Genomic DNA, 24,550 nt, shown 5'->3' on the forward strand with positions numbered 1-24,550 from the left:
GCCTGGACACATTGTGAGCTCACCTGTATGCATTGTGAACTATCTGTTGGTGCAGCGACTTGTGGTAGTGTTGGGGTATTTTTGCTGATGATGTCATTGGTGGTACAATTTTTCCAAAAGGAGCCGTCAATTGGCTTGGTGTATCTTCCTCCCTTCTGCTTGTCATGATCGTCCAGCTAAAATTTGGGGGCCAACAGAGGTGAGGCAAAGAACCTCACCCCCCCGCTGGTACAAAGACCTCTCCACAGGTGTGGCTGTATACTGGACCGGTAGTCAGTGACGGGTAAGATCCAATTGCAATGGTACCAACCTAAGGACCATATGTACTATTGGACAACCTAAGGCAGGCACGGTCCCTAAGCCACATGCTTGTTGTTTAAACAGAGAGGGGGAGATGTTGAGAGCCACAGCCGAAGGGGCCCCAGCAAACTTCCAGCTGCCAGCAAACTTCCAGCTGCCGGCTGATGATTGGCTCACAGCGGCCCCAGCAACATCTAGCTGATTGGCTCCTCTGCAGTGATGCTCATTGGGCTGTTTCCCTGCCCTTTCAGACCACGGAGCTGCTCATTGGGGGACTTTTTTGGCTCCGCCCACATGACCCAGCCAATCGGCCTCAAGAGCAGGAGGATTGTGGGAGGTGGGGAGAAGCGTGTGTGGGAGAGAGAGGCTTATGGAAAGCCGGTGGTGGCAGTTGGGCTCTGAGGGTTTTTCCTGAGGAGCTGTGTGATTTGGTGTGTGGTTCTAAAAATAAAGTTAGTTTCTTTTGACAAGTGGCTCCTGATTGTGCCCAGCCAGACTGCGGCAAGCGACCACACAGGGCCCACTCCAACCTGACACCCTGAGTGGACACACCAAGCTGACACTCTGCAACTGAAAGTGCCACCCACCGTGACTCTGCCCCTGCCTTGCTCGGGCTCAGCGTGCTGTAGCTCTGCGGCCATCGTAACCCTTCTTGATCTTTCTGTGACCTATGAACCTGGACAGCATTATATGAAGGCTGGTGTGTCACTCGCGTGTATCAGGTTTAAAATCAAGGTTGGGATAAACGAGTCTGTGATTGCCTACTACTGAGTGCGGGTGACCCACGGTCTGATTCAGGACTCAGACAAGCTTTTCCAAGGCGCTCTTTCCATGTCCACAGCCTCGTTCTCCTCAGCATGGAGGAAGTCAGTCTTCAACTCCAGCCCAACGTGTGTAGCAGGAGACTCTCCCGGCTTTCAGAGGGGAAGAGACGACTCCCTGTGTTCACAGAGTTTGGGCATAGAAGGGCAGGAGGGGGACAGGGGAAGAGAGAAGGAGAGGTTTTGCTTCATCCTCTTAGAGGTGACCCAAGGTGCTGGGGATGGAAGCCAAGAAAGTGGGGAGGCAGAGGCTGCAGGCAACCAGGGCCCCAGAAGAAAGAGGGACACTGCAAAGGCCACACGCATGCTGGACAGTGTAGTCGCTCTTGCGAAACCATGTCCAACAGTGTCACCCACAGGATCTTGTGTCCCGACAAAGTGGGCTGCAGGTAGGTGGGCACCAGGGCCACCCACTGGCTGTACTGTGTGGCCTCTTACACATGGTGTGCTCCAGGCCCTGGTACCACCCAGAAGCCTTGGCCGTTGGGATTCCCGTCACGTGGCTCCATCTAGATTCAAAATGCCAGTGAGGCGTCAGCTCACACACCTGCACTCCTGTCCCCACAGTTCCAGGGGAGCATCTCAGCACCCAGGGGTGGGGTCCTTCCCAGTCAAGAGGGCGGCCCCATCTGTACCTGTGAGAGCCGGGGAGCAGTGCAGCCCTCACCCGGCCTCTCTGAGCTTGGCAGTGCAGGCAGAGGGCCTCTGGTCCCCAGCTGCTCCACCTCCGGCGCAGCCTTCCTCCTCACCTCCGCAACACAGCCAGGCAGCCATTCAGAGTGACAGCCACCAGGGGTAACATCGACACCAGCCACCTGAGTGAGGTGACTCCCAGGATAGGGTATGGTGCCCAACAAGACTAACCCACCCTGTGAGCCACATGCCGGGGCCTCCAGGCATCTGTGCTGCTCATCACTGGCTACAGATTCAGGGTCCCCACCACCTGCTGCTCCGTTTTCTAGACCAACTCAGAACTCGGGCAAGTACTTGGTGATTTCAGTTTTATCATAGAAGACAAGATTAAGGTCAAATGAAGAGGGCGTGGAGGGCCTGGGGAGGGTCCTGAAGAAAGCACAGCACCTCCCAGCACAGGGATGCGCCCACGACTGGCTCAGGTGTGGTCAGGAGCTTTGGCCACCCTACCTTGAGGCTGAGTCACATGGCTGCACCCCCACCCCTGCAGTCTCAGGACTGCAGCCCCCACCCAGGAGTGTTGTGGCCACCAGGGGTCCCCTTGTTTGTATGAATGGAACACTGGTCCTGGGGTCCTCAGTGAGAGGGGGTACTGGACACTCAGGGAACCCAGGACAAAGGCCAGACAGTGCTGTCAGCCTGGCTATCACAGGCTGAGCCGCCGTGGAGAGGGCACCTTGGTCCCCACCTTGTTCCTAGTGATGGGGGCTGCGTGTGGTGGCTTCTGGGTGTGTGCAGCACCAGCTAGTCCGGAGAACCCTGCACAGAGAAGGCGGGAAGGCAGGCGAGCAGGTCTCCTCACAGGTTGCCCGCCCAGGTTTGGGGATTTTTTGTTTTTTTACACAATACACAATAACTTTATTTTATTTGTTTATTTTTGTATGTGGTTGTGGGGATCGAACCCAGTGCCTCACACATGCTGGGCAAGCGCTCTACCACGGAGCCACAACCCCGGCCCCTGGAGTCTGGGGATTAAAAAAGGAAATGAAATTTGATTAGATAGTTATAAAAATGTCCCTGCTGTTTCCAAACAACCACTTGCTCTTGGGCATGAGACCCACTCCCTGTTAGCTCCAGTCCTCAAACCGCGTGTCCCCTGGAACCTCCCCTGCCAGACGTGCGTGTCTCTGGATGGTCACAATCCACACTCAGCATGGACACAGGGTCATCTGACCCCTTGCCTGCCCGCTAGCCTCTGCCCTTTGATCCTGGTTTCCAAGCTACGTGAATTCTTTGGGGCTCACCGTGGGGACCACCTCTGTGGGGACCCTGTCAGCTGGTCAGCACTGGAGGCCACCCCTCCTTAAAGAGGCACTTCATGCTGGTGGGTGGGTCTGCTGCCCCCGCGCCCTTCCCCCAGGACATGAGCGGAAGCTCCCCCGCCCCACGGTGCGGGCAGTGAGTGGCCTTGGGGTTTGAGAGTGAAGACTGGGGCGGAAGGAGTCATGGGGATAATGTGGAGCCTGCTGACCCATTAGTGAGCCAGGCGCTGGCCAGAGACCGACCAGAGGAAAACAGGAGGGGGACTCCTGCTGGGGGGTGCATTGTGGGCTGGGCGGGCCGCTCCCCTTTCCCAGCCACGTGCCTGGCCGGAGGCTGCCCTGCTGGAGGGATGAACCCTCTGCCCTGGGTCTGCTGCCCTAAGGCCGGCTCCGGAGGTGGGGGTCCACTCAGGATATAATGAGGGACCTGCTGAGAGTGAGTGAGCTTTGGGAAGCAATTAATTTGCAAGCCAGGCACTGTGAGAGGTGGTGCCAGACCACGGCAAATGAAGCGTTGAGTGTCTGTTCACAGGGTGCAGAGGCCGTGAGAGGCCAGGGGATGGGAGTGCTCCAGCCCCCCCCCCCCCCCCCCCCCCCCGGGGTTAAGCCCTTTGGTTGGGAGACAAGAGCTCTGATGGCAGGCGGGAGCGAGGGACAGCAGCCAGACTGTGGGGCCAGAGGCCATGGTCCTAGGACGAGGCACAGGCAAGTCTACTGCCACCCTCAGCAGGCCCTCGTTGAGGGCCAGGAAAGAGTCCTCTTCCCTCCCCACCCTGGGGGATTTCAGTCCCCTGCCCTGCCCCAGGCTCAGCTGTGCACAGGGAGGGAGCTACTGGAGGGTTCTGGCCAGGGGCTTGTCCTTGGACACTCCTCTACTCAGCCTTCAGCAGGAGGACTTCCCTGGCACAGTGCCAAGGCCCTTCCCCTTAGGACAGAGATGTCAGGCCAGCAAAGTGTCCAGTGCAGGAATCAGCCACCTGCCTGGGGCACACTTTGGGTCTGCAAACTTGGGGTCTATTGCCTAACTCTGAATAAAGGCCTTGGTTTCTAGTGCAGATAGCTGTCCGGAAAATGGAGCAAGAAGCCCGTTACTGGCCACGCACACCTTGTTCATGCACAGGACCCAAAGGAAGGCAGGGATTCCAGGACAAGGACTAATACTATGGACAGCACTTTAGAGGAACCTGAGGACCTCGGCACTCATCTCCATCCCCGCAGTAAGGCCAAAGGCCCAGTAGAAGCACCTTGTCCCTCTGTCAGCTGAGGGACAAGGTCGGGGGCTTGCAGAAGAACAGGCAGACGGTGTGGACCTGAACCCAGGGCCCCTGACCTCTAGCCTGGCGCCCCTCCCAGGGTGAACGTGGGGCCGCTGCTGAGAGGTGTGGGGTGCAGAGAGTGCCCAGAGGGCCTGAAGGACAGGATCAGGGAGCTCCTGGGCCCCTCGCCACCTGCTGGCTGGACACAATCTCCCCGCATGTCCCCATAGCCACAGCTCCTCCCTCAGCGCTGGGTGAGATATGAAGTGGAGCAGTGGGCAGTAGCCCCACCCGGGCCCCTCAGCCACCCCTCCCTCGTTCTCTGCTCCTTGGAGGGCCTGTCCTGGGACGCCAGCGGGGCCGCTGTCAGGACTGAGTCTCTGTGTCAGAGGCAGGTCACTCTGGAGCGGCCCCTCCTGCGGCATACTCACTCAGAGCCGAGGTCCCTCTGAGTTGGGAGGTGGGAGCTGACCTCTTGGAGTGGTGGCCACCTGGTGCACGTGGGAGACTGCCTGTGGTACAGAGCTGGATGCAGTGCACAGATGAGGCTCCCTCCCCAGCCAGGCTCTAGACAGCAGCTCACAGGAACTGGGCCTGAAAGACCAAAAATTGGCCTTAATTCTGATTCAAATACCTAGATCCCAGATGAGCTGGAATTGAGGCAAAGCCATCCTTCTTCAAGGACCCCTGGGAGATCCATGTACAGAGGAAGATGCCAGGGGAAGGGACAGTTTATAACTTGGGGGGACTTTGACCTAGAAATGGAGATAAGCATGACCCTCTTTAACTCTAGAGAAAGCCATAGTGCTCTCTGGAGCTGGGACCCTTTGGGCACCCAAGGAGGACCCTGAGCTTTCCCACATGCTCCTATGCCGTGCATGCCCATGTCCCCCTTTGCATGCCCTGCTGGTTACTAGCAGGTCCAAGGCTGCCCATCCAAGGCCTTCAGCTGCAGACCCAGGATGAGGACATGGCCACTCCTCCTCTGGCCTTGCCACAGACGGGGAAGTCCCACCCTTGCCTACCTTTGACCCATACCATGTCTCCAGCACCTACTATATTTAAAAATAAATATCATTAAGAATTAGGGCCAAATGCCCACGTGTGACCCACAAAGCGCTTTTCGTGCTCAGGAACCCACTGCATGCTGAGGGCCTCCCAGAGTGGGGCTCAGTGGAGCTGGGACGGGAAACAGAATCCACTGTGAGCAGAGCCGCGCACAGGGTGCTGGTGGAGGGCACTTGAAGCCAGGGCTAAGTAGTCATCGGGAGGGGAGAGGATCCCTGTCACAGTTACAACCAGGGCCCAGCAGGACACTGATCAGGATGGGATGGGAATGTGAAGGAGAAGGATTGGTAAGAGGACTTGGCCGTACTGGAATCCTGGGCGTGGTCACCAGAACTCTGAGGGACAGTGTCCACAGTGAGAAGTGCATGGAACCAGGGTGGCCGCTGCCAGCCCTGCTGTCCTGGCTGGGGTCTTGGGGAGGGAGACTGCGCCTGCCCCTGTGGTGTTTGATACTGCACTCTTCCCAGCAGAAAGCAGGTGGCCTGAATGGGGACGCCAAGGAGGGCTTATGGAAAGGCCTGTTTGTAGAGGGTGGCCTGAGGGAGCCTACAGAGACGGGAAACACAGGAGTCCGCAGCAACAGCCACCGCAGAGCTTTCAGCACTCCTGGACTTGAACTCCAGCCAGGAGAGGATGAGGCACCACCGAGGGGCCCGGAGGCTGGTGGCCACAGCAACAGACCTCGTGGGTCTCCTCCAGGGCCTCTCACTGCATATCCAAAGAGCAGAGGGCGGGTGTGCAGGCAAAGGGGCCTGCGGACATCCCCTCTTTCATGGAGCTCTGCCAAGCACAGGGTGACCCAGCTGCCATGTGATCAGCATCAGGGTGTTCTTACTTCTAAAGCCAGTTCTACCTGGTGGACCGGATGACTGATGTTGGCCTCTAGCTTTAGAAGTGCCAGTAAAATTGGTCAGGGGGCCTGCTTCGGGCCCATGGTTGGTGTCTCGTTACTGTTTACTTTCATGCCTGGCACTGGATACCTGCTACTCCAGTCCAGAGATGCCTCAGTCACCCCAGCCAGGCAGGGTCTTGACCACAGGCCTCTAGCTTCCCGGGTGGGACCATGAGAGCTTCCTGGAGTTTACACCACGGCCTGCCTGGACACTTCAGCAAGCTAGTGCCTACAGAGGACATCTGGGGCAGACCTTTCCAGCTGAACTTCTCTCTACCCGGCAGGGTTCCCACGTGGTCCCCCTTAGCCCTGCAGAAGTCACGGGCCCTCAGGCCTCACCCCGGGAAGTTCTGTTGCACCCACACAGTGTTCATTTTCCTTGAAGTTGAATTTTTAATTTTTTTTTGTGTTGAAACATTTAGAAACTGGGCAAATTCACCCCCAGATTCCAACTCCTGGGTTTGCTTGGGAGCTCTGACGACCTGGAAGCCCAGGGTGCTGAAAGGCCGTGACAGCACCGGCAGAGGTAGAGCACAGGCAGCCCTTTCCCTGGGGCTGCAGCTGCCCAGCTCCTGCTTCCTACCACCTTGTGCCCCTCTCTGTGCCCTCGGTCTTAAAGATGACTCCTTTATTGTATGAGCTGAGCCGACAGCCGTTTCCTCCCCGGATGCTGCAGACACTATCTCCCCTCTCCCAGGAGCCCTTGTGTGGCTGCTGCTTCTCTGCTTGTCTCCTTCCTCCAGCTGCCTCGAAGGTCTTTTCTTTTTTTAATATTTTTCAGATGTCAATGGACCTTCATCTTACTTATTTATTTTTATGTGGTGCTGAGGATGGAACCCAGGGCCTCACACGTGCTAGGCAGGCGCTCACCACTGAGCCCCACCCCAGCCTCTGTTGTGAGATTTGTCTGCTCACTTCCTGCCTGTGAACTGCTGTCTGCCCTCATCTGAAGACTGTGTCTTTCATCAGTTCTGGAATAGTCTTCAGTCATGGCTTCCTCAGTTCTTGCCTCTATATCATTTGCTCTATTTTTTGTTTCTTTCTAAAAGTCTGGTCAGGCATGTGCAAGCTTTCTCCTTACTCATTCTGACCCACCTCCCAGCTGCTGAGCCACACACCCGGCCCGCTACTCCCCACCAAGAAGCCATGGTGGAGCCAGAGCTGTGGAGAGCAGCCGGGGCGGGCTGGGGCATGAGTGAGGAAAGGACAAGGCTGCAGGGAACCAGCCAAGCAGGCGCAGGCCTGGGCTCAGGGAGCCAGGCCAAGGCAACCCAGGGTAGCCAACCTGGTGCACTGCAGTGGCCCAGCCCAGGCCCAGGGTTAGCCCTGACCCTCCCGGCATCTGCAGTCCACCAACCTCAACCTCCCGCATCCTGGTGAGCGTTGAGAGGTGGGGCAGGCCTGGAAGTTCAGGCTTAAGAACTAACCAAATGCTGAGCCCTGCTGTAAACCCCAGGCTAGCGCACTCAGCCCGCAGCCCTTAGCCCCTCTTGCCCTAGGAGAGCTATCTCTCTTCTTCCCATGTGACTAGATTCTACTGTTTTACTCACTCTTCCTACTCTGTAAATTTGACACTTCGAATGTGTGAGACAAGAACCCAGAAAGAAGTTGCCAGTGAGTTGCTGAGGTCTGTTGTAACACAGAGGGGGCACAGCCCGCCCTCAGGGGCTGCAGAATGTTACCCTGTGGTCGGGAGGAGAGTTGGCCTTTACCGGCTACAGCCTCAGAGCTGGGGCAGGCAGGCATCCCCTGCTTTGGTTAGCTGCTAATGCGGCCTAGCAAGTCCAGACACAGGCTTTCCTGACTGCAGAGGCCTGCAGCTTACGCAGAACCCACCTGCCAGTAGGAGGGGAGAAGCTCTGGTTTCAATCCTATCCTTGGTATCTATTTGTCTCATTTCTATTCTCTGCAGTACTATTCTCAGTACTGCATTTGGGGTAATTTCTCTGTCTCTCTGCTGCTCATCCTGGGCACTGAGTCCCTGTAGGTTGCCCCCTGCTTTTCTTATCCCCCTGTTATACTTTTGACATCTGTATTTCTAGAATCACCATGAACAACCTCACTTTTTCACTCTCCTAACTCCATTCTCTGAGCCTTTATTCTATTATTTCTGCTGGCTGTCCTGTATAGGGGCTTCCCCTTATGAATATTGTGAAGTTTTAAACTGCAAATTCAGATTCCTTGGAACCTGGGATGGACTATCCTAGGCTTAGGTCCAGAGAGCATGCCCCTGAAGGTGATTTGCTCTTTGCAGGTGCCCAGGGGAACTACCAACCTGGGACTACTTTAAAGTAATGTTCAGCTTGAAAGGTTTTGAGTTCCAGAGGTGGTATGAATTTCAGTGCCAAGCCTGCAGGAGAGTGGCCTTGGGTTAGGGGAAATGTACAGGGGAAACTTTTGATTTGGTTTTGGTTCCACTTTGAGCTCACAGAGGGCATCTCCACGCAAGCTGCCATCTATGGTACACTTCCCCTGTTTCCTTGAGGATCAAGGTCCCACTGCCACCTCTGGAGTTCCTGCCCTTTGGGGCTCTGGGTGTGCACTGAGATCTCCAGTCCCCCCAGCGCTGGCTGCCAGGCTGTCTCTCCTGCCTCAGAGAGCTTCTTCCCACCCTCCAGCTCAGCCCTACTACGTAACATGGACCTTTTAACGATTTCCCCAGCATCTTCGAGATTTTGACTCAGCAGATTTTTCCAGAATCTAGTCCACCATGTTGCCGCCAGCACGGCGCTCACATTCCTATCTTCATTCCCAACAGTCTCTCGGAGTTCTTTGCTCATTCTGTTTCCTCTTCCTCCTTTGCATGTCCGTGTCTTCTGCATTTGCTGAATTCTACTGTAGTAGGCAGAGTTCCAAGATGGCTCTCACATTCCTGGCCGCCGGTGCGCACACACTTTCTCCCGCTCTTTCAAGTGCTAACCTAGATATTGCTATGAAGGAAGTCTCAGATGTAATTAAGATCCCAGTCGACTGTAGAGGAAAAGATTATCTGCCTGGTCTCAGCTAATCATGTGAGGATGTTGAGCCGAGTCTTGTCTAACAGGTGGTGAAGGGAAAGCCATAAACCATGCTGCCTGGTAAAAAAGCAAACATCCATACCTCGAACTTCCTTTGGGGCCACACGACAAGGAAATATGTATGGGCAGCTCCCGGGAGCCAAGGGCCCCCTGCCAACAGCTAGCAAGGAAACGAGGGAAGAAATTTGAGGAAATTAACTCTTCCCAAGACCAGTGAGCTTGAATGAAGACCCCAGGGCCCAGATGAGAACCCCAGCCCAGGCCACCATCTTGGTTTCAGTCCCTCCAGACCCTACAGAGTCCAGTTGCACCCACAGACCTGGTCTGTGAGATAGCGCTTTTGTGTTGTTTTAATTTAGATGTGTGGTAATTTGTGACACAACCGTAGAAAGTGAATACAACCCCAAACTAAACTCCCTTGGAATCACCCTCAGGAGCCTCCTGGAGCCCTGGGCAGGTGCCTGTGCCCCGCCCTGCTGCCCCGCCCTGCTGCCGATCTTGGTCAATAGTCCTTCCTTCTGTCTGGCTGAGTTCCTGGGCTAGCTAGTCTGATTTAAAGTGTCTTCTCTTCAGTGAGGCCATTTGGACCTGTCAGTAGATGGGCTCTGGGGTCCTGACTTTGTGACCTCTTAGCTGTGTGAGCTTGGGCAAGTTATTCCACCCCCTAAGCATCTGAGTCTCAACTTCCTTACTGTAAGATGCAGGGATAAGAGGACTGTGCCTCAAAGGGGTGCAGAGAAGACAAAATGAAATGACTTAAGGGAGCTAAAGGGCTGGGATAACAGGCACAGAACAAACCTTCCTGCAATGCACACCCGGGTGAGGGAATGATCCTCCACCACCCTCGAAGCCTGCCCAAATCCGGGGACAGTGTCTGTGATTGCAGAAGGATCACATTCCTGCATCCCTGCGGCATGTGCTCAACCCCAACCTGTGCTTAAACCCAACCTCCCACTGCCACGAGCCTGCCCTGCTCTGTCTGCTCCCCTCCTGCTCCAGGTGGCTGCTCACAGGAAACATTCCCAGAAAAGCCTCAAGGGGCCACTTCCTCTGTTCCCCAGGAAGCAGACAGTCTGCTGTGTCTGCAGCTGGGCTCCGGTCCCTGGGGGCCTGAGCAAGGGTCAGCAGCTCAGGAGGAGCCAGACTGCACAGGGGGGTGCAGTGCTACCAGAAAAGACATCAAAGCACCTCAGCAGGCCCCCGCGGAACCCACAGGGAGGCCTGCAGGGGCCAGGGCCCCATATGCAGCCCCTCTGACTGCCTTGGCACCCTGCCCCCTCACTCCCTCTTCCTGGCGCCTCCAGCACCACCCTTCCTGCTCTGAAGGCCTGAGGCCCTGAGGGAGGCTCAGCTTCTCCTGGCGTGGGTGTTGGCAGGGAGCTTTTGGTAGGCAAAGAGAATAAGGCCATCTGGACTCCTGGGGCATCAGTAGTTTGTAGCAAGAATTCCCTCATTTTATTTATTGTTAAAAACAACATTGAAGAAGCTTTTTTGAAAAGGGGGGATGAACACCCCATTCATAGTTCCCCCACCCCAACACCCCACGGTGCCTGTCATTTCTCCAAGTTCCCTTCCAATTGGGGGCTGCAAAATAGAAGGTGGCATGCCATCTGTGTCCTCCCCTTTATTCTTTTCACTGAGTGTCACATCCCAAGCCTTTGCCATGTTGCCCGAGATCTTCATACTGCCCTCTTTTTCTTTCAACTGCAAAATTCCAGCCAATTGCATTGAGGCATAATTAAGAATTCCTTAACCCACAGCATCTGGCTCCTGGCTTTGATGTCCAAGGTGGGGTCTTGGCAAAGCTGTAAGTAGTTTGTTTTGGGGGCCACCTGCATCCCTTTCCCATCTTTCTTCCCTGCTAGGCACCGTAGCCTGGGAGTTCTCTTGCCCTACCCTGACCCTCAGAACCTGCTCCTTGAGATTGTACCCCCAGGAAGGTGCTGTTTAAAAAGTAACAGTAGAGGTTCTATTTGTTCATCATGTAACAGCAATGCGTGATTCTCCAGGTAGGCACTGATGGGGGCCCATCAAGCCTGCAGTGGGGAAAGCAGGACTCTCAGGATTGTGGTTATAGCGGGTGGGGTGGGGAGGTAGGGGTGAAGGTGGAGGTGGGGGGTGCGCTGGCCACTCCCCACTGTGTCTCAACTTTCTTACTGTAAGATGTCAAGTGTACTCACAAACCCCAAGGAAAGCCACGGCACAGTGGGCAAGCACCCTGTTCCATGAATCCCCTCAGGAAGCAGGCATGTGTGGCCCTCTGCTGTGTCCCACTGCCCCCAAGGAGCATGTGAAGAATGTCCAAACCTCTCCCTGGGTCCTCAGTGCAGCAGGGCATGTGCAGCCCTGGGCTGGATAATGCTCATGTTTCCAACTTGTAAACAATGAAACACCACAAGATCAACTCTGCTCTAGTATGCCAGTCAAGCTCAGAGTGGCTGCTGGGTCCCTCTCCTCCCAGACTGTGCCTCCTCCCAGCCCAGGCTCAGATCTGTGCTGCCGTGATGAAGGCTGAATGTGAATCCCAGGGATCCTGAGGTCTATGGCACTGGTCTAGGTAAAATACAGGTGAACAGGTACACGGGGCCTCACATGCACCTGAAGCTCTCTGGTTTAACCCACAGAGGAATCCATTGTCTCCTATAACTGGAATGTATAGAGGCTGTAGGAGCTGTAGGACTGGTTTGATCTAGCAACTCATAATGTCTTAAAGGAAAAGGTTTCTTTCAAATCTCTCTCCTCTGCTCCCAGCTTCCTTCCTTCCTAGGGTCAGGTCCTCTTTTAGACTGTATGGTTTGGCTATAAAGTGGCCCCCAAAGTTCCTGTGTTTCTGCAGGAATATTCAGAGGTAAAATGATTAGATTATGAGAGCTGTAACCTAATCAGTTCATCTTCATTTAAATGAGTGGATAGTAACTCTAGGTAGGATGGGCGTGGCTGGAGGAGCAGGTCTCTAGGGGTGTGCCCTGGAAGGGTGCTTCTTCCTGGCAGCCCCTTCCCTGCCCCAGTCCTCTCTGCTTCCTGGTCCCACCATGAGCTGAGCAGCTTTCCTCCTTGGGGCCCTTCACCATGATGTGCTGCCTCACCTTGGACCCAGAGCAAGAGTCAACTGTCTGTGGACTGAGACCTCTTACACTGTGAGCCCCAGATAAATTTTCCTCCTCTAAGTTATTCTTTTCAGGTGTTTTGTTCACAGTGATGCAAAAGCTAACTAAAGCAGAAATTGGTCCCAGGAGTGGGGTCATTGCTGTGATTAACCTGACCATGTGGTCCAGGAACTTTTGGAACTGGTTTGTAGGAAGAATTCTGAAAAGGTTAGAGACACAGACTGGGAAAAGCTTTAGAATATTGTAAGCAGAGTATAATAGATGATTCTGGTGGGAGCTCGAGAACCAGGATACTCATAGGAATGTGGACTGTGCTCATGAGGTTTCAAAGAGAAATGGTTGCTACCAGGAATTGAACTCATGTTATATTCTGGTAAAGAACTTGGTTATATTTCACCCATGTCCTGAGACTGTGGGACTGAATTTAAAGGTAGTGGACTAATAAATCTGGTGGGGGATATTTCAGGGCGGCACAGCCTTTGGTCAGTGGTATGGATATTGCTGGCAGCTTTTAGTAAGGTTTACTGTGACAATTAGGAGCAGAAAACAGATCTAAAGGATTTTTAAAAACTTGCAGTTTGGCCAGAACAGTGCATGAAAAGCTGGGGCCAATGAAAGTGTGCTTTTTGAAGAGACTACAGACCCTAAAGAGATGCTAAGTAGTTTGCACAGAGAAAACAGGAAATATGGTTTGAGAGCATCCCAGGAATTTACAAGATCACACTCACTGAAGTCTCAAGGGTGTAGAGGGAAAATTCCTTTGAGAAGAGATCACGGAAGACCCTGCTTGCCTAGGGAGGCCTAGGAGTTGTTTCACTCATCATGCTGAGTTGCACAAGTATGCAGAGACCACTGCAGCCAGGGTTCCAGGGGGTCCAGGTATTGCACAGGCTGGTAGCAGACCTTGGACTCCTCCACATAGCGCTGGTTCAGCTGCCCCTGAGAGGGTGACATATGAAGCTGTGAAGGTGAGATGCCAGTAACGTGGGCGTCTGCTGAGAAAAGCTCCTGGCTGCAGAGAAGGCCAGGCTGAGAGAGAGCTCACGTGCACTGCAATGAGCAAGGCCAGTAGTGTGGGCTGCTTAAGCCCTGTGGAGAGCACATCACGTGGCCATGTGTTCTAGGTACTGTATAAGGAGCTACAGACAGAGTTCTATAGTGGGTAGTTCTCAGTGTGTTTCAGGCTAGCTTTGGTCCCATTCTTTCTTCCTGTGCCCTTATACCTCCCTTTTGGATAGCAATGTTCACTCTGTGTCACTGTATATTGGATATATGGAACTTGTTTTCTACAGGTGCTCACAGTTCGCTTTGACTTTCAGAGGAGACTGGACTTGAACTGGATCTGTGGGCAATGCTGCAACTGTTAAAACTATGGGGCCCTTGGAGATGAACTAATGCATTTTGCATTGTGAAATGGACATGAGCTTTTGGGGGCCAGGGATAGGATACTGTGGTTTGCATATGAGATGTCCCCTAAAGTTTCTATTAATGCAGGAATATTCAGAGCTGAAGTGATTGGACTATGAAAGCTGTAACCTAATTAGTCCATCCTAGTTTGAATGAACCACCTGGTAGCGTAGGCAGGTGTGGTGTCGCTGGAGGTGGGTCTCTGGGGGCATGTCCAGGAAGGGTGCATCTTCCTTGTTTCTCTGCTCCCTAGCTGGCAAAATTAGAGCAGCTCTCCTGCACTGTGCCCATGCGCCATGACATGCTGCTTCACCTGAGGCCCACAGCAATGGACTGAGACCTCTGAAACCTGAGCCTCCAATAAATCTTCCCTCTTCTAAGTTGTTTGTATTGGGTATTTTGGTCACAGTGACAAAACATAGTTCCCACTTACTGCCTGATTCCTCTCTAGCAGGAAGTGGAAGCATCTCTCTTCGTCCAGCAAATCAGACCTGAGATTTCCTTTGATTGGGTTAGTCTGGCTCTTGTGGTCACAGATGGCACTCTCTCGGTCGCTTGGACAGTGAGTTTCAAACTGGCCTCAGGACCCCTATGTACTTGTAGAGATTATTGAAGATCTCAAAAAATCTTTTTTTTTTTTTTGGGGGGGGGGGAGCGCAGTACCGGAGATTGAACTTGGGGCACTCAGCCACTAAGCCACATCCCCAGCCCTATTTTGTATTTTATTTAGAGACAGGAACTGAATTGCTTAATGCCTCGCTTTTACTGAGGCTGTCTTTGAATAAAAAAAATATTTTGAATGTAGTGTTTTATCTCTTGAAATTTGTCAGATTAGAAATTAAACCTGATATATTTTTACAGTATTTATTAACTCACTAAAAATAATAAACCTAGGGTTTGGGGGCATAGCTCAGCAGTAAAGCACTTGCCTAGCATGTGTGGGGCCCAGGGGCCCTTCCCCAGCAGCACTGAATAACTAGATAAACCCATCACATGTTAACACAATAAATTGATTTTAAAAGCTATGTTTTCCAAAACAAAACTATCAATGAGAAGAATGGATTTTGTGTCCTTTTTGGGAACATTTGCAAATCTCTTTTAAGTCTTGGTTAATATAATACAGCTGGCTTTTCATATCTGCTTCTGCCTTTAATCTGTTGCCAATTGTTTCCGCAGAAATACATGAAGAAAACCCGGCCTTACATGAATATGTAACTGGAAAGGACAAGGATATTTCAATACTCTTTTTTTTTTAAGTTGTTGATAGACCTTTATTTATTTATTTATTTATTTATTTATTTATTTATTTATATGCAGTCCCGAGAATCGAACCCAGTGCCTCACACATGCCAGGCAAGTGTGCTACCGCTGAGTCACAATTCCAGCCCTCAATACTCTCTTAAGCTAACTGTGGATATTTTTGATATAACACACCTACAAAAACTACACATCTCTGTGCACATGCACTGTGGGAACCTGAAATTTATTATGAACTGTGTTATAAATGTGGCCCACACCTGTGATCTCAGCGGCTCAGGAGGCTGAGGCAGGAGGATCACAAGTTCAAATCCAGCCTCAGCAATGTCGAGGCATTAAGCAACTCAGTGAGACCCTGTCTCTAAATAAAATACAAAATAGGGCTGGGGATGTGGCTCAGTGGTCGAGTGCCCCTGAGTTCCATTCCTGTACCAAAACAAAACAAAACAAAACAACCCCCCCCCAAAGTAAAACAAACAAAAAAAGCAAAACACTGTCTGCCTTGTATTTTAAATGGACCTTTTCCCACATATGATTTTGTAACGTTGTACATGAGCCATCTGAAAGTAATAGTTTGCTGAGCAAAGGTAGGTCCTCCAAACGTTGACCTGTTGTACATCATCCAAAATCACATTTCCCTAACATCACCATTGATCTCAACAGAAAAGTCCCTAAATGCTGGGAATGTGTCAACTCATGATGATACAAGTTTTCCAAAATTCTAAGCTTCTTTCAAAGTCTGAATATTTTCATCATTGGCAACAGTCTACTGGCTTCCTGAGGACCACAGGTGCATTTAGTTGATTCTCAAGAAAATAGCTTCCAAATTCTTAAGTCAGAATAACCACAGCTTGGGAGGTTTTCTCAAGTAAAAGTTGTGTTCCATGTAGAAAAGTGACTATGCTGCTTGCCACACAGACGTGGGCAGCACCCGCGCTCCCTTCCGACCACTCCGCACCTCACCTTGATAGCGTGTCGTGTGGACGTTCCCTTTTGTCACCTAAAGTGTTAAGAAGATGGGAGCTCAGTGGTGGGAGCTGTGATGATCTTGGGCCCTGCTTTGCCTGGTGGAGGCTCCAGTGGCCTCTCTCACCTTTGTTGCTGCATCTTTATGAAAAAAGTAAGAAACAGATTAGTGTGAGACAGCTTTGGCTTCAAGGCCTCAGGACCCCCAGGGGCCCTCAAATGGGACTGTGAACCCAGTGGCTCATACCCGTCAGACTCACTCAGCACTCAGAGGGCACACTTACCTACGTGGGCCTGGGCCCCTGGGATGCCTGCTATCAGACTGACCCAAGGAATAGGCCAAGGAAATAAAAATTTAGGAAACCATACTTGCCATCCCAGATTTCTCCCTCTTGCTAGTCAGAATCTAGAAGCTTCTCTGAGTTCAGACACTGACCTGGAGAGACACCAGCTAGGCTTTGAGACCTGGCGGTTGACCCCATTTGGGGATCTTTGGGGCAGGGCTCATTTGGCAGTTGGAGTGAGTCAATTCCTCACTCCTTGCCAAATGTGAGTGGGTGAATGAGGTAGTGGGTGCTCACGAGAGGTCCTGGGGGCTGGAACGGGAGGCGGTCAGATTCCTTTCCTTCCTCACCCTCCTTATACCCATCCTTCCAAGCCAGGGTGCAGCAGGCACCCACTGGCAGCCAGGACCTGGGAGGGAAGCAGAAAGACAGCTGACCAAGCAGACAGGCCTCAGCTGTCCTCCAACAGGGACAGGGTGAGGTGCTCGCATTCTCCTCGCAGCCGCCACTGCCCAGGGCAGCTGCTCTGTCTGGCTAGCTGGGGCCAACCCAAGGCCATTAGCTGCCAGCGACAGCTCTTCCTCCATTTTTGTTCTAAATGTTCCCATGTCCTCACCTTAGGATAATCCAGAAATATTTTTACAGCACGCCCCCTTGGGAGGCAGGAAGCAGAGTCCTCCCCATTTCCTTCAGTGTCTGCTCTTGACCTTGGTCACCCAGATAGCAAATGTCCCAGCAACCCCGCCCCACCAGAGGAAGAATAGATAGCTTCAAACCAACTGCTCCTTACAGGCTGCCCAAGGTTCTGGGCTCGTGCAAAAGCATTTGGATAAGGGCTAGGATCTTCCTTTTCATCCGAGAGGGGTGTCATAGGCACATAATGAAGCAAAGGCCACATACATGAAGAATACATAAACTTGTCCTCTGTGTCTGCTAGCGATTCTGAAGAAACCTCTTCACTCCTTAGTGTGGTTTAACAGCAGAACCAGGAGCGGGCCTGGGGCCTGGGAGGGACTAAGGGCCATCGCAGACTAACCCTCCCAGCCTACAGGAACCCCAGCCACACGGGGGAGGGGTTTTATTTCATATATGTTTTATTTCACGTATGTGGCCTTTGCTTCCTAGCACTGAAGCTGGGGGAGCAAAATGCACACACTGATGCGTTAAAGAAGTACAAGTCAGAACTCTAAACTTTTATTAATTCCAGTTGAAGGGAGATCAGTCACATAGAGGAAGGGAAGGGGGAGGAGGGGAGGGAAAGGGGGAAATACTGGGAATCACACTGGCCAAATTATATTGTGTGCACGGACGAATACGTAACAAGAAATCCCATCATTATGTTCAACTGTAAAGCCCCACCCAAAACAAAAAAGAACTTTTTTCGTTTCTGAATTTTGGGGCTAATATTTGTGCTTTAAAAAACGGTATGATCTTTCTTCTCCAGAATCAAACACTGGTGAGGAGGCCTCTGGAGTTGTGGAAATATGCGCTACTGAAGCCCAGGTCCCGATGCGGCAATGACTTAAGGTCACCACGTTCTCCGGGCCTCAGCGAGTCGGCTGGCGGTAATCAGCGCGCTCTCTCCAGCACGTGGACCAGCACAAGGCGGCCGTGCAGCCCCACGGACACCTACCCCATCCCAGGAAGCCGGGGAGGGGTGCGGAGCGGCGCCGGGGGCACGGCACGTGACTGCGTGAAGCCCCTGGTCCAGCGGCCCAGCAACCACCCACCTAGGAGTCGCACGAGCCCCAGTCGTCCAAGCACCTTTTGTTCCTGTCTGCGCTCCACCACGTCACCGCGTGGAGCCCGGGGAGCTGCCGGACGCGGGACACCAGGCCGGTGGCGCGCGCCCCCCTCCCCCCCCCGCGCCGTCCCAGCGGGCGCCCGCCCCCGAACGGGTGGGGGCCCCAGGGGCCGGGCCTCGGACTCCCGCGCCCCGATTGGCCGCCTTGGCCCCGTGACGCCGCCCCGCCTCTCGCGTCCACGGGCCGCGGGCGGGCGTGAATGGGCGCGCGGCGCCGGGGCGGGCGGGGACGCGGGGCCGGGGCCGGGGCTGGTGGTCGGCCGGCGCCCGCTCCCTAGGATGCGCGCAAGGCGGCGGGAGGCGGAGCGGCGTCCCCTGCAGCCGCGGGCCCCGGCGGCGGCACCTGCTGGCCGAGGTACGTGCGCCGCGCTCCTGGCGCAGCCGGCCGGGCCGGGTCGATGGGGGGCGGCCTTCTGCCTCGCGCGGCTGGCCGACGGCTCCTCCCAGCCCGCGGGCGGCGTCGGCTCCCAGCCGCGGACTAGCCTGGCGGGGGCCGCGGGCGGGGGTCGTGGCCCGGGCCGCGTAGACCCGGCCGCCGCGCAGGTGTGGATGCGGCGGAGGCAGAGGCCGGCGGCAGGTCCCCGTCCAGCCGCAGCGGCTCTGGATAATTCATTGCTGGAAGCTTCCGAGCTGGCGGAGCCGAGTTAACTCGCTCCCCAGAGGGTGCGGGGCCCTCTGCGGGGCCACCGCAGCCCCGAAGCCGCTTGCTGCCTGGTCCGGTAGGCGCCACGCGTGGGTCCACGGTGCGGGTCCCCTGCTGGCCCTCCCCGTCCCCTCTGCGGACAGCCCTGTGAAGGAGGCACGATTTGGCGACCTTTTGGGTTCTGGGAGCCGTGAGCTGTGGCTTGACACGGGCATGCCTTCGTTGTGCGCCTTCTGCAAGGATTTCGGGAGTGTCTCCCGGATCTCAACGATGGACAGGAGGGTTCCTGTCCCTACCCACGCTGCTGGTGACCTTGGCGCCTCCCTCCTCCCCGGTGCGGCTGGGGTTCCTGTCAGCTGGGAGGCTTAGTCTGTGGTGGCCGAGATCCCTCCCAGGCCCGGCTCCTGGTTCTGCTGTTAAACCGCACTAAGGAGTGAAGAGGTCTCTGCAGAATCGTTAGCAGAGTAGAGGACGAGTGTTTGTATTCTTCTGTTTACTTCATGTATGTGGCCTTTGCTTCATTATGTGTATTTCATTTAAAAGGGAAAACGGTTTTGTGTGCTGCATGTAGCACCCATGGGTTGCCTGCCCCTGGTGGCAAGGGCCCGCCGGGCTGGGCTGGGGTCACAAAGAGAAAGGAGACTCATCTCCTGCCCCCTGGTGTTTAGCAGAGCCCTCCCCTTGGCTTAGGACCGTTTAGCCTCTTGAGCGGAAGGAAACGATTCTGAAACTGGGAAGAGGGATCCTTTTCTCTTGAGTAAAGGGCATGAGCTCCCACACAGGAAAGGTAGGGTTTCCCAGGGTAACTGAAGGCCCAGGCTCAGAGGGGCTCCAACAGTCCAAGTAGCCACAAGGAATCACCTGAATTCCAGCCTTTGTTTGGACAGGAGAGATGGCGGTGAACCCGAGGGCTTAGTGCTCAGAATGTCCTGTCTTTTCACACATGTGTCCAGCATGTGGGTGCTGCTGTTTGTGTAGGATGAGATGACCCTTGGCAGCTGTGGTGATGTGTGGCATTCTTTCTCTGGGCAACAAAAGGAATGGGTTTGATGAGAAGGCACAAGGGTTCTGTGGAACAGAGGGGACTGGCCAGACTCAACTCTGAAAGCTCACATTTGTGGAAGATTCTTACAATTTGGGCACACATTGCAGATGGTCCATGTAATCAAAGTAGATGGTGTGGTGAACATTAAGGGTGCATTCAAGGCAGACTGAGGACAAACCTGTTCTTCCGTTAGCCCCCCCTCCACTTTTCTGGCTTCCCACATGGGCTCTTCCTAGTGGGGAGGGAGGCTGGCAGTGAGTGGCAGATAGAAGAGGATCCTCCCCTACAGGCTTGCTGCCTGTGGAGACGGGAGGGTTGAGATTACCCAGAGGGCAGGCTCTGTGTCTATAGTCTAGCTAGGATGCTTTGGCAGGAATGAAACAACTGGGAATTGGCACGTGTTAATAATAATGCAAACACTCTAAGAGCTGAGGAAGGGGAGGCTGGGTTTGGATCAGCGTGAGTGGCATAAGGTAGCCCAGGCATCTCCGGGAGGGGTGGTGAATCTCAGGCCTGGGTGGAAGGAAGCCATAAATACAGATGGTGGCACAGGCCCTCCCAGGAGAGAGACCACGCTGAAGCACACTTGTAGTGGGGGGAGGATGAACAAGGGGTAAGAAGACACTGCACGCCTGTCCTACCCTGACTCCAGACCGGGGAGCTGTTTTATGTTTTTTTTAGGTATAGCATAGATACCAGAAAGATAGACATATCCTAGCATACTGCCCCGGGGGTTTTCCATGCTGAACCCACCCATGCAGTCACATTCAGATCCAGGACCCTGGGATCTATCTCCCTGTTCTCCCTCCAGCCATTGCCCCCTGCCCTGGTCTACCCCATCTACCTGCCTTCCCCAAGCGTCATGTGACTAGAATCCTGCAGGTCTGTGTGTGAGTACCAGGCATCTGAGAGCCCCTCCTGGTGCCATTGTGGCTGTGGCATGTCCACACTCATTGCGATGGAGGCCGATGGTGAACACGTAGGTACCCACGCATGGTCTTGAGCTTTGGACCCTTCCAGCGTCTGACTGTTGGTGCTGCAGCTGTGGCCGCTCGAGTGTCTGGCTTTGGTGATGCGCACTTCCAGTGGGTCCGTGCTGAGGAGTGGGATTACTGGGTCCTGGGCATGTATTGCTCCTTCTGGGGACTGCAGGCAAAGCTGTCACCCAGTCCTGGGGTAGCCACATTGGTAGGTGCTCACTACCAGACAGAGCGGCAGTCTCCAGGGACTGAGGCAGGATCTCCCAGCAGTCTGGTAAGGTCCGGGAGAGGCAGTCCCTCCAGCTGCAGGCTGCCCTCAGGTGGACAGCAGGCTAGCTGCATGGAGGGCCTCTGGCCCTGATACCCCTGGCACGAGGGAAGAGTTTCTGCTGCCCTTCGCCTTACTCCTGGCAGCTCCTGCCCCTCTTGTGCAACAGACCATACCCTGGAGCTGGTGACACGGTGGTACTAGGTGCCTTGTCAACTTGCTGTGTCCACAGACCCCTAGGCTCTGCTCAGGAATTCCCCTGACCTAGAAGGAGAGCCACTTCTTGTTTGGGCTTTTGAGCCACACAAGACCCTTCTGTTCTGTGACAGCATGGAGAGACATCCAGGAGCCAGTGGTGAGATGGCCACCAGCTCTTGGACCCATGAAGTCACCATTTTCCTTCAGTTTTAAACGTCTAGAATTATAACAATTAAATATCATGTGATAGAATTTGGTAGGCTTGATAAAAATAGCCAATTAACTTTAAAAGGCCTACCCTGGTGGGGTGTGCTTACGTCTTTGAACGCTAGGCTGTTTCTAAGACTGTTATCTTCATGATGACAGGCTTGTCGCCACCCGGGCAGAGACGGTTTTTCTTTTAAACTCGGGGAGTTTGGTTTTTTTCTTCTCCTGGGCCTTAGCGTTGCCTTTCTCTCGAGTTCTGTTCTTCGCCCTCTTTCAGTTTTTCACAAACATCTTGTTCTCCTTTCTTATCTGGACGTGAGCAACAAGAACGTCAGGAGGCCAGTGTGGCTCCGATACTCCTCTTGGCTTGTCATTTTCTGAGTTCAGATTCTTGGTCACCAGGGCTTAGTGGCTGGTGTGGGCTTCTTGCTTGTCCTTCCACTAGGTCAGTGCCATGCGATGGACATACCACCTGAGCTCACCTGCAGTGTTAAGAAGCGCAGATCCAAGCTTGAACGTTCCAGGAAGATGCAGGCTCCTGGGCGCTCAGCCCTGCTGCTGCACAAGGTATAGAGTCCATTATTGATGAGCTACTTTGTATTCTTCTGTATTCTTCAGACTTCTTCACAGACTTCTCCTGCAGACCAACCTGGCTGGCACAGGACAGGTAGGGCAGGAGACCCGCTGGGCAGTTTTACCGTGGCCTGTTGTGGATGTGTTGGCACCAGCTCACTCACTCCTCAGCACAGCCCTGAGCTTGGTACCATTGCTGCCCCCCTAGTGGGGCAGGGGAGTGAGTCAGAGAGGGCCAGGAGCTTGGAAACAGTGAAGGCAGCATGGCCTTCAGGCCTGGAGGTGGCCAGGCGACTGGGCTGTGTCTGTGCAGTTGGTCCCACCACTCACCTCGGTGAGTCCCAATGCCTGGTCTGTGGCGGGGAGGGCCCTGTCCTGTCTAGGGATGAGGGCCGGACACCACTTGCCGCCCCTGCATGGCAGCCTCCTCCCAGTCCAGCCCTGCAGGAGGACTTCCTACCTCAGTCCAGCCCCGCAGGAGGACTTCCTACCTCAGTCCAGCCCGAAGTGGTCTCTCCAAACCCCAGATCCAAGTCACAAACCCTTACTGCTCCTGTTGCTTTTCGGGTCAAATCCCAGCCCATGGTGGGCACTGCCTGCTTTCCCAGCATCTCATGCCCTCCTGGCTGGTCCCTTCTAGAGCTCTGTGCTCAGACTTCTCCCCGTGCACCTGCTGTCCCTCCCTGTGCCAGTGACGCCTGTCTCCTCCTCCCCCCAGATTCCTACTCAGACCACAGCAGACTCCCTTCCCCAGGGGAGCCTCTTCTAGGACACGCCCTCCCCAAACCTCTAAAGTGTATTGTGACACTTGGGTGCTTGTTCTGTCCAACGTGGAATGAGGAGAAAAACCGTGGCTGGGCACAGAGGTGGCACCTGTCGCCCAGCTCCGAGGAGGCTGAGCCGGAGGATGGAGCCCGGAGCCCAGAGCTTGAGGCCAGCCTGGGCAGCACAGTGAAGCCCGTCTCAGAAAAGAGGGTTACACTCCGACACACTGACAGGTCCTGCCCTTAGAGGGGGACCCTAGGAGTGTTGGACCCTAGGAGGAGGGGCTGTGGCTGCTGCTCATCACACCCGCTCTGTCGGGAGCCTGCCAGATGCCAAGTTCCCACACGTGTGGAGCCAAGTAGAAGGGCTGTGTGACTAGTGTGAGAGGAAGGCACTGGCTGTGGTCACTCCTCCCATAGGCCCGGGAGCGTGTCAACTTTGTGTGTTCGTGTGGGAAAGGCATCTTCCCTGTCTCCCTCTCCTTCAGCCCCCAAGCAGCCAGCTGCTGCCCACCCCTTTGTTCTGGTCACCTTCCTTTTGTGGTTGCTTACTTACTTGGGTCCTTGTCTGCCTCCTCTGGGTCTTTCACTCATTCCCACAGGACAGGAGGACCTCTGAATGCTATGGTCATTGCCAGGCTGCCTCCCACCCCAACCCCTGCCCCCAGCCAGCTGCTCCCCGAGGACTGATTCTAAGGCCCACTGGCAGCGTCACTGCCAGACGCCAGCACCTTGTGGCCGTGGCCTCGCCCTGTTCTGGCATGTGGTATCCCAGTCACAGTGATTTCCTGCAGATGTCTCCCGCCGTCCTGTCTCGAGTGCCCACTGGGCTGTGGCTGAGGCAGCCTTAAAGCCGGAGCCCTTCCTGCTGGTCATGCCGTCACTCTGTGGACTGCCCATCCTCCTGAGGTCCTCTCTCTCCCTTCAGGTCCTGACTGTTCAGCCCAGGGACTTGTCCCCTGCAGATTAAGAGGGAAGCCTTGTGCTGAAAGGTCAGCTGGTGCCTGGCTTGTTGGGGGCCTTGTGGGGCTGCGGTGACTTGTTCTTCTGCAGCAGGTGGCCATGGCATTGTGCTGTGCCATCACAGCCCCCACGGGCAGCTCTTTCATAAGGCACTGGTTAAGGCTACGGGGACCCCAGGGTGGGGAATCCTGTGGGCAGCTCTCTCTGACCCCTAATGCCCTGTCCTGCTCCTCTGGCCTCTTTCTGCCTGAGGACTGTGTAAGCATCTCTGCCACGAGCACTCCCGAGCCTTCTTCCTGCCTCTTAAAACGTTTCCCTTTGTGACCTGAACTTGCTCTGCGGCAGACCTTGGCTGCCCTGGTGCTGAGAGCAGCCCCCAGGCCAGCATCTTCCTCTTCCGTCTCTGCTTGGCCACCCTGGCCCTGCTGGCTCTGACTCAGCCGCTCTGTCCCTCCGGTGGCCATGATGTCAGTGGCCCTGTGACCCTGGTAGAGCTTCACCATCTCCTCCCCCAGCTGCTGTTGGGAGGCCCTGCTTCTTCTTAGCTGCGTCTCTGACCACTCCCTGTAAGCTGGGGTGGGGGCAGCCTCAGTGCTCCTCAGGCACCTCTGACTGGCCGCCCCACAAGGGCCATTCACATATCACCACCTGGGCAAGGCCCCTGGTTCCTGAGAAGGCCCAGGCTGAGCCGCAGCCCCCTGTTCGATGTTTCCAGAACCCCAAGTGTTTGGGTGCTTTGACTTTCCTGGTGGATTCTTCATCTGAAGAGGAAAGG

General features: G+C 54.5%; 1 protein-coding gene and 1 long non-coding RNA gene across 4 annotated transcripts in view; one reads left to right on the forward strand and one right to left on the reverse strand.

The window, feature by feature from the left end:
• Positions 1-2,697: 2,697 nt before the first annotated feature.
• LOC139701734 (uncharacterized) lies at positions 2,698-17,022 on the reverse strand. Its single transcript, XR_011704244.1, has 4 exons — positions 16,947-17,022; positions 16,044-16,187; positions 4,764-4,926; positions 2,698-2,779 (listed from the first exon to the last, which is right to left on the reverse strand). It is a non-coding gene; the product is annotated as an uncharacterized lncRNA (long non-coding RNA).
• A 1,347-nt stretch (positions 17,023-18,369) lies between these two features.
• Positions 18,370-24,550, forward strand: part of St3gal5 (ST3 beta-galactoside alpha-2,3-sialyltransferase 5) — a 36,208-nt gene continuing 30,027 nt past the window's right edge. The window contains exon 1 of one of the 3 annotated variants that reach the window (XM_027948864.2): positions 18,370-18,489. In XM_027948864.2, coding sequence (XP_027804665.2) covers positions 18,414-18,489 — 76 coding nt within the window. In that variant the 5' untranslated portion in view covers positions 18,370-18,413. Of the gene's footprint in view, positions 18,490-18,704; positions 19,280-24,550 lie in introns of those variants that run through there. The other 2 variants (XM_071601802.1, XM_027948867.2) reach the window with 2 other exon arrangements.

The sequence above is a fragment of the Marmota flaviventris genome, chromosome 14, assembly GCF_047511675.1.
Source record: "Marmota flaviventris isolate mMarFla1 chromosome 14, mMarFla1.hap1, whole genome shotgun sequence".
NCBI lineage: Eukaryota > Metazoa > Chordata > Mammalia > Rodentia > Sciuridae > Marmota > Marmota flaviventris.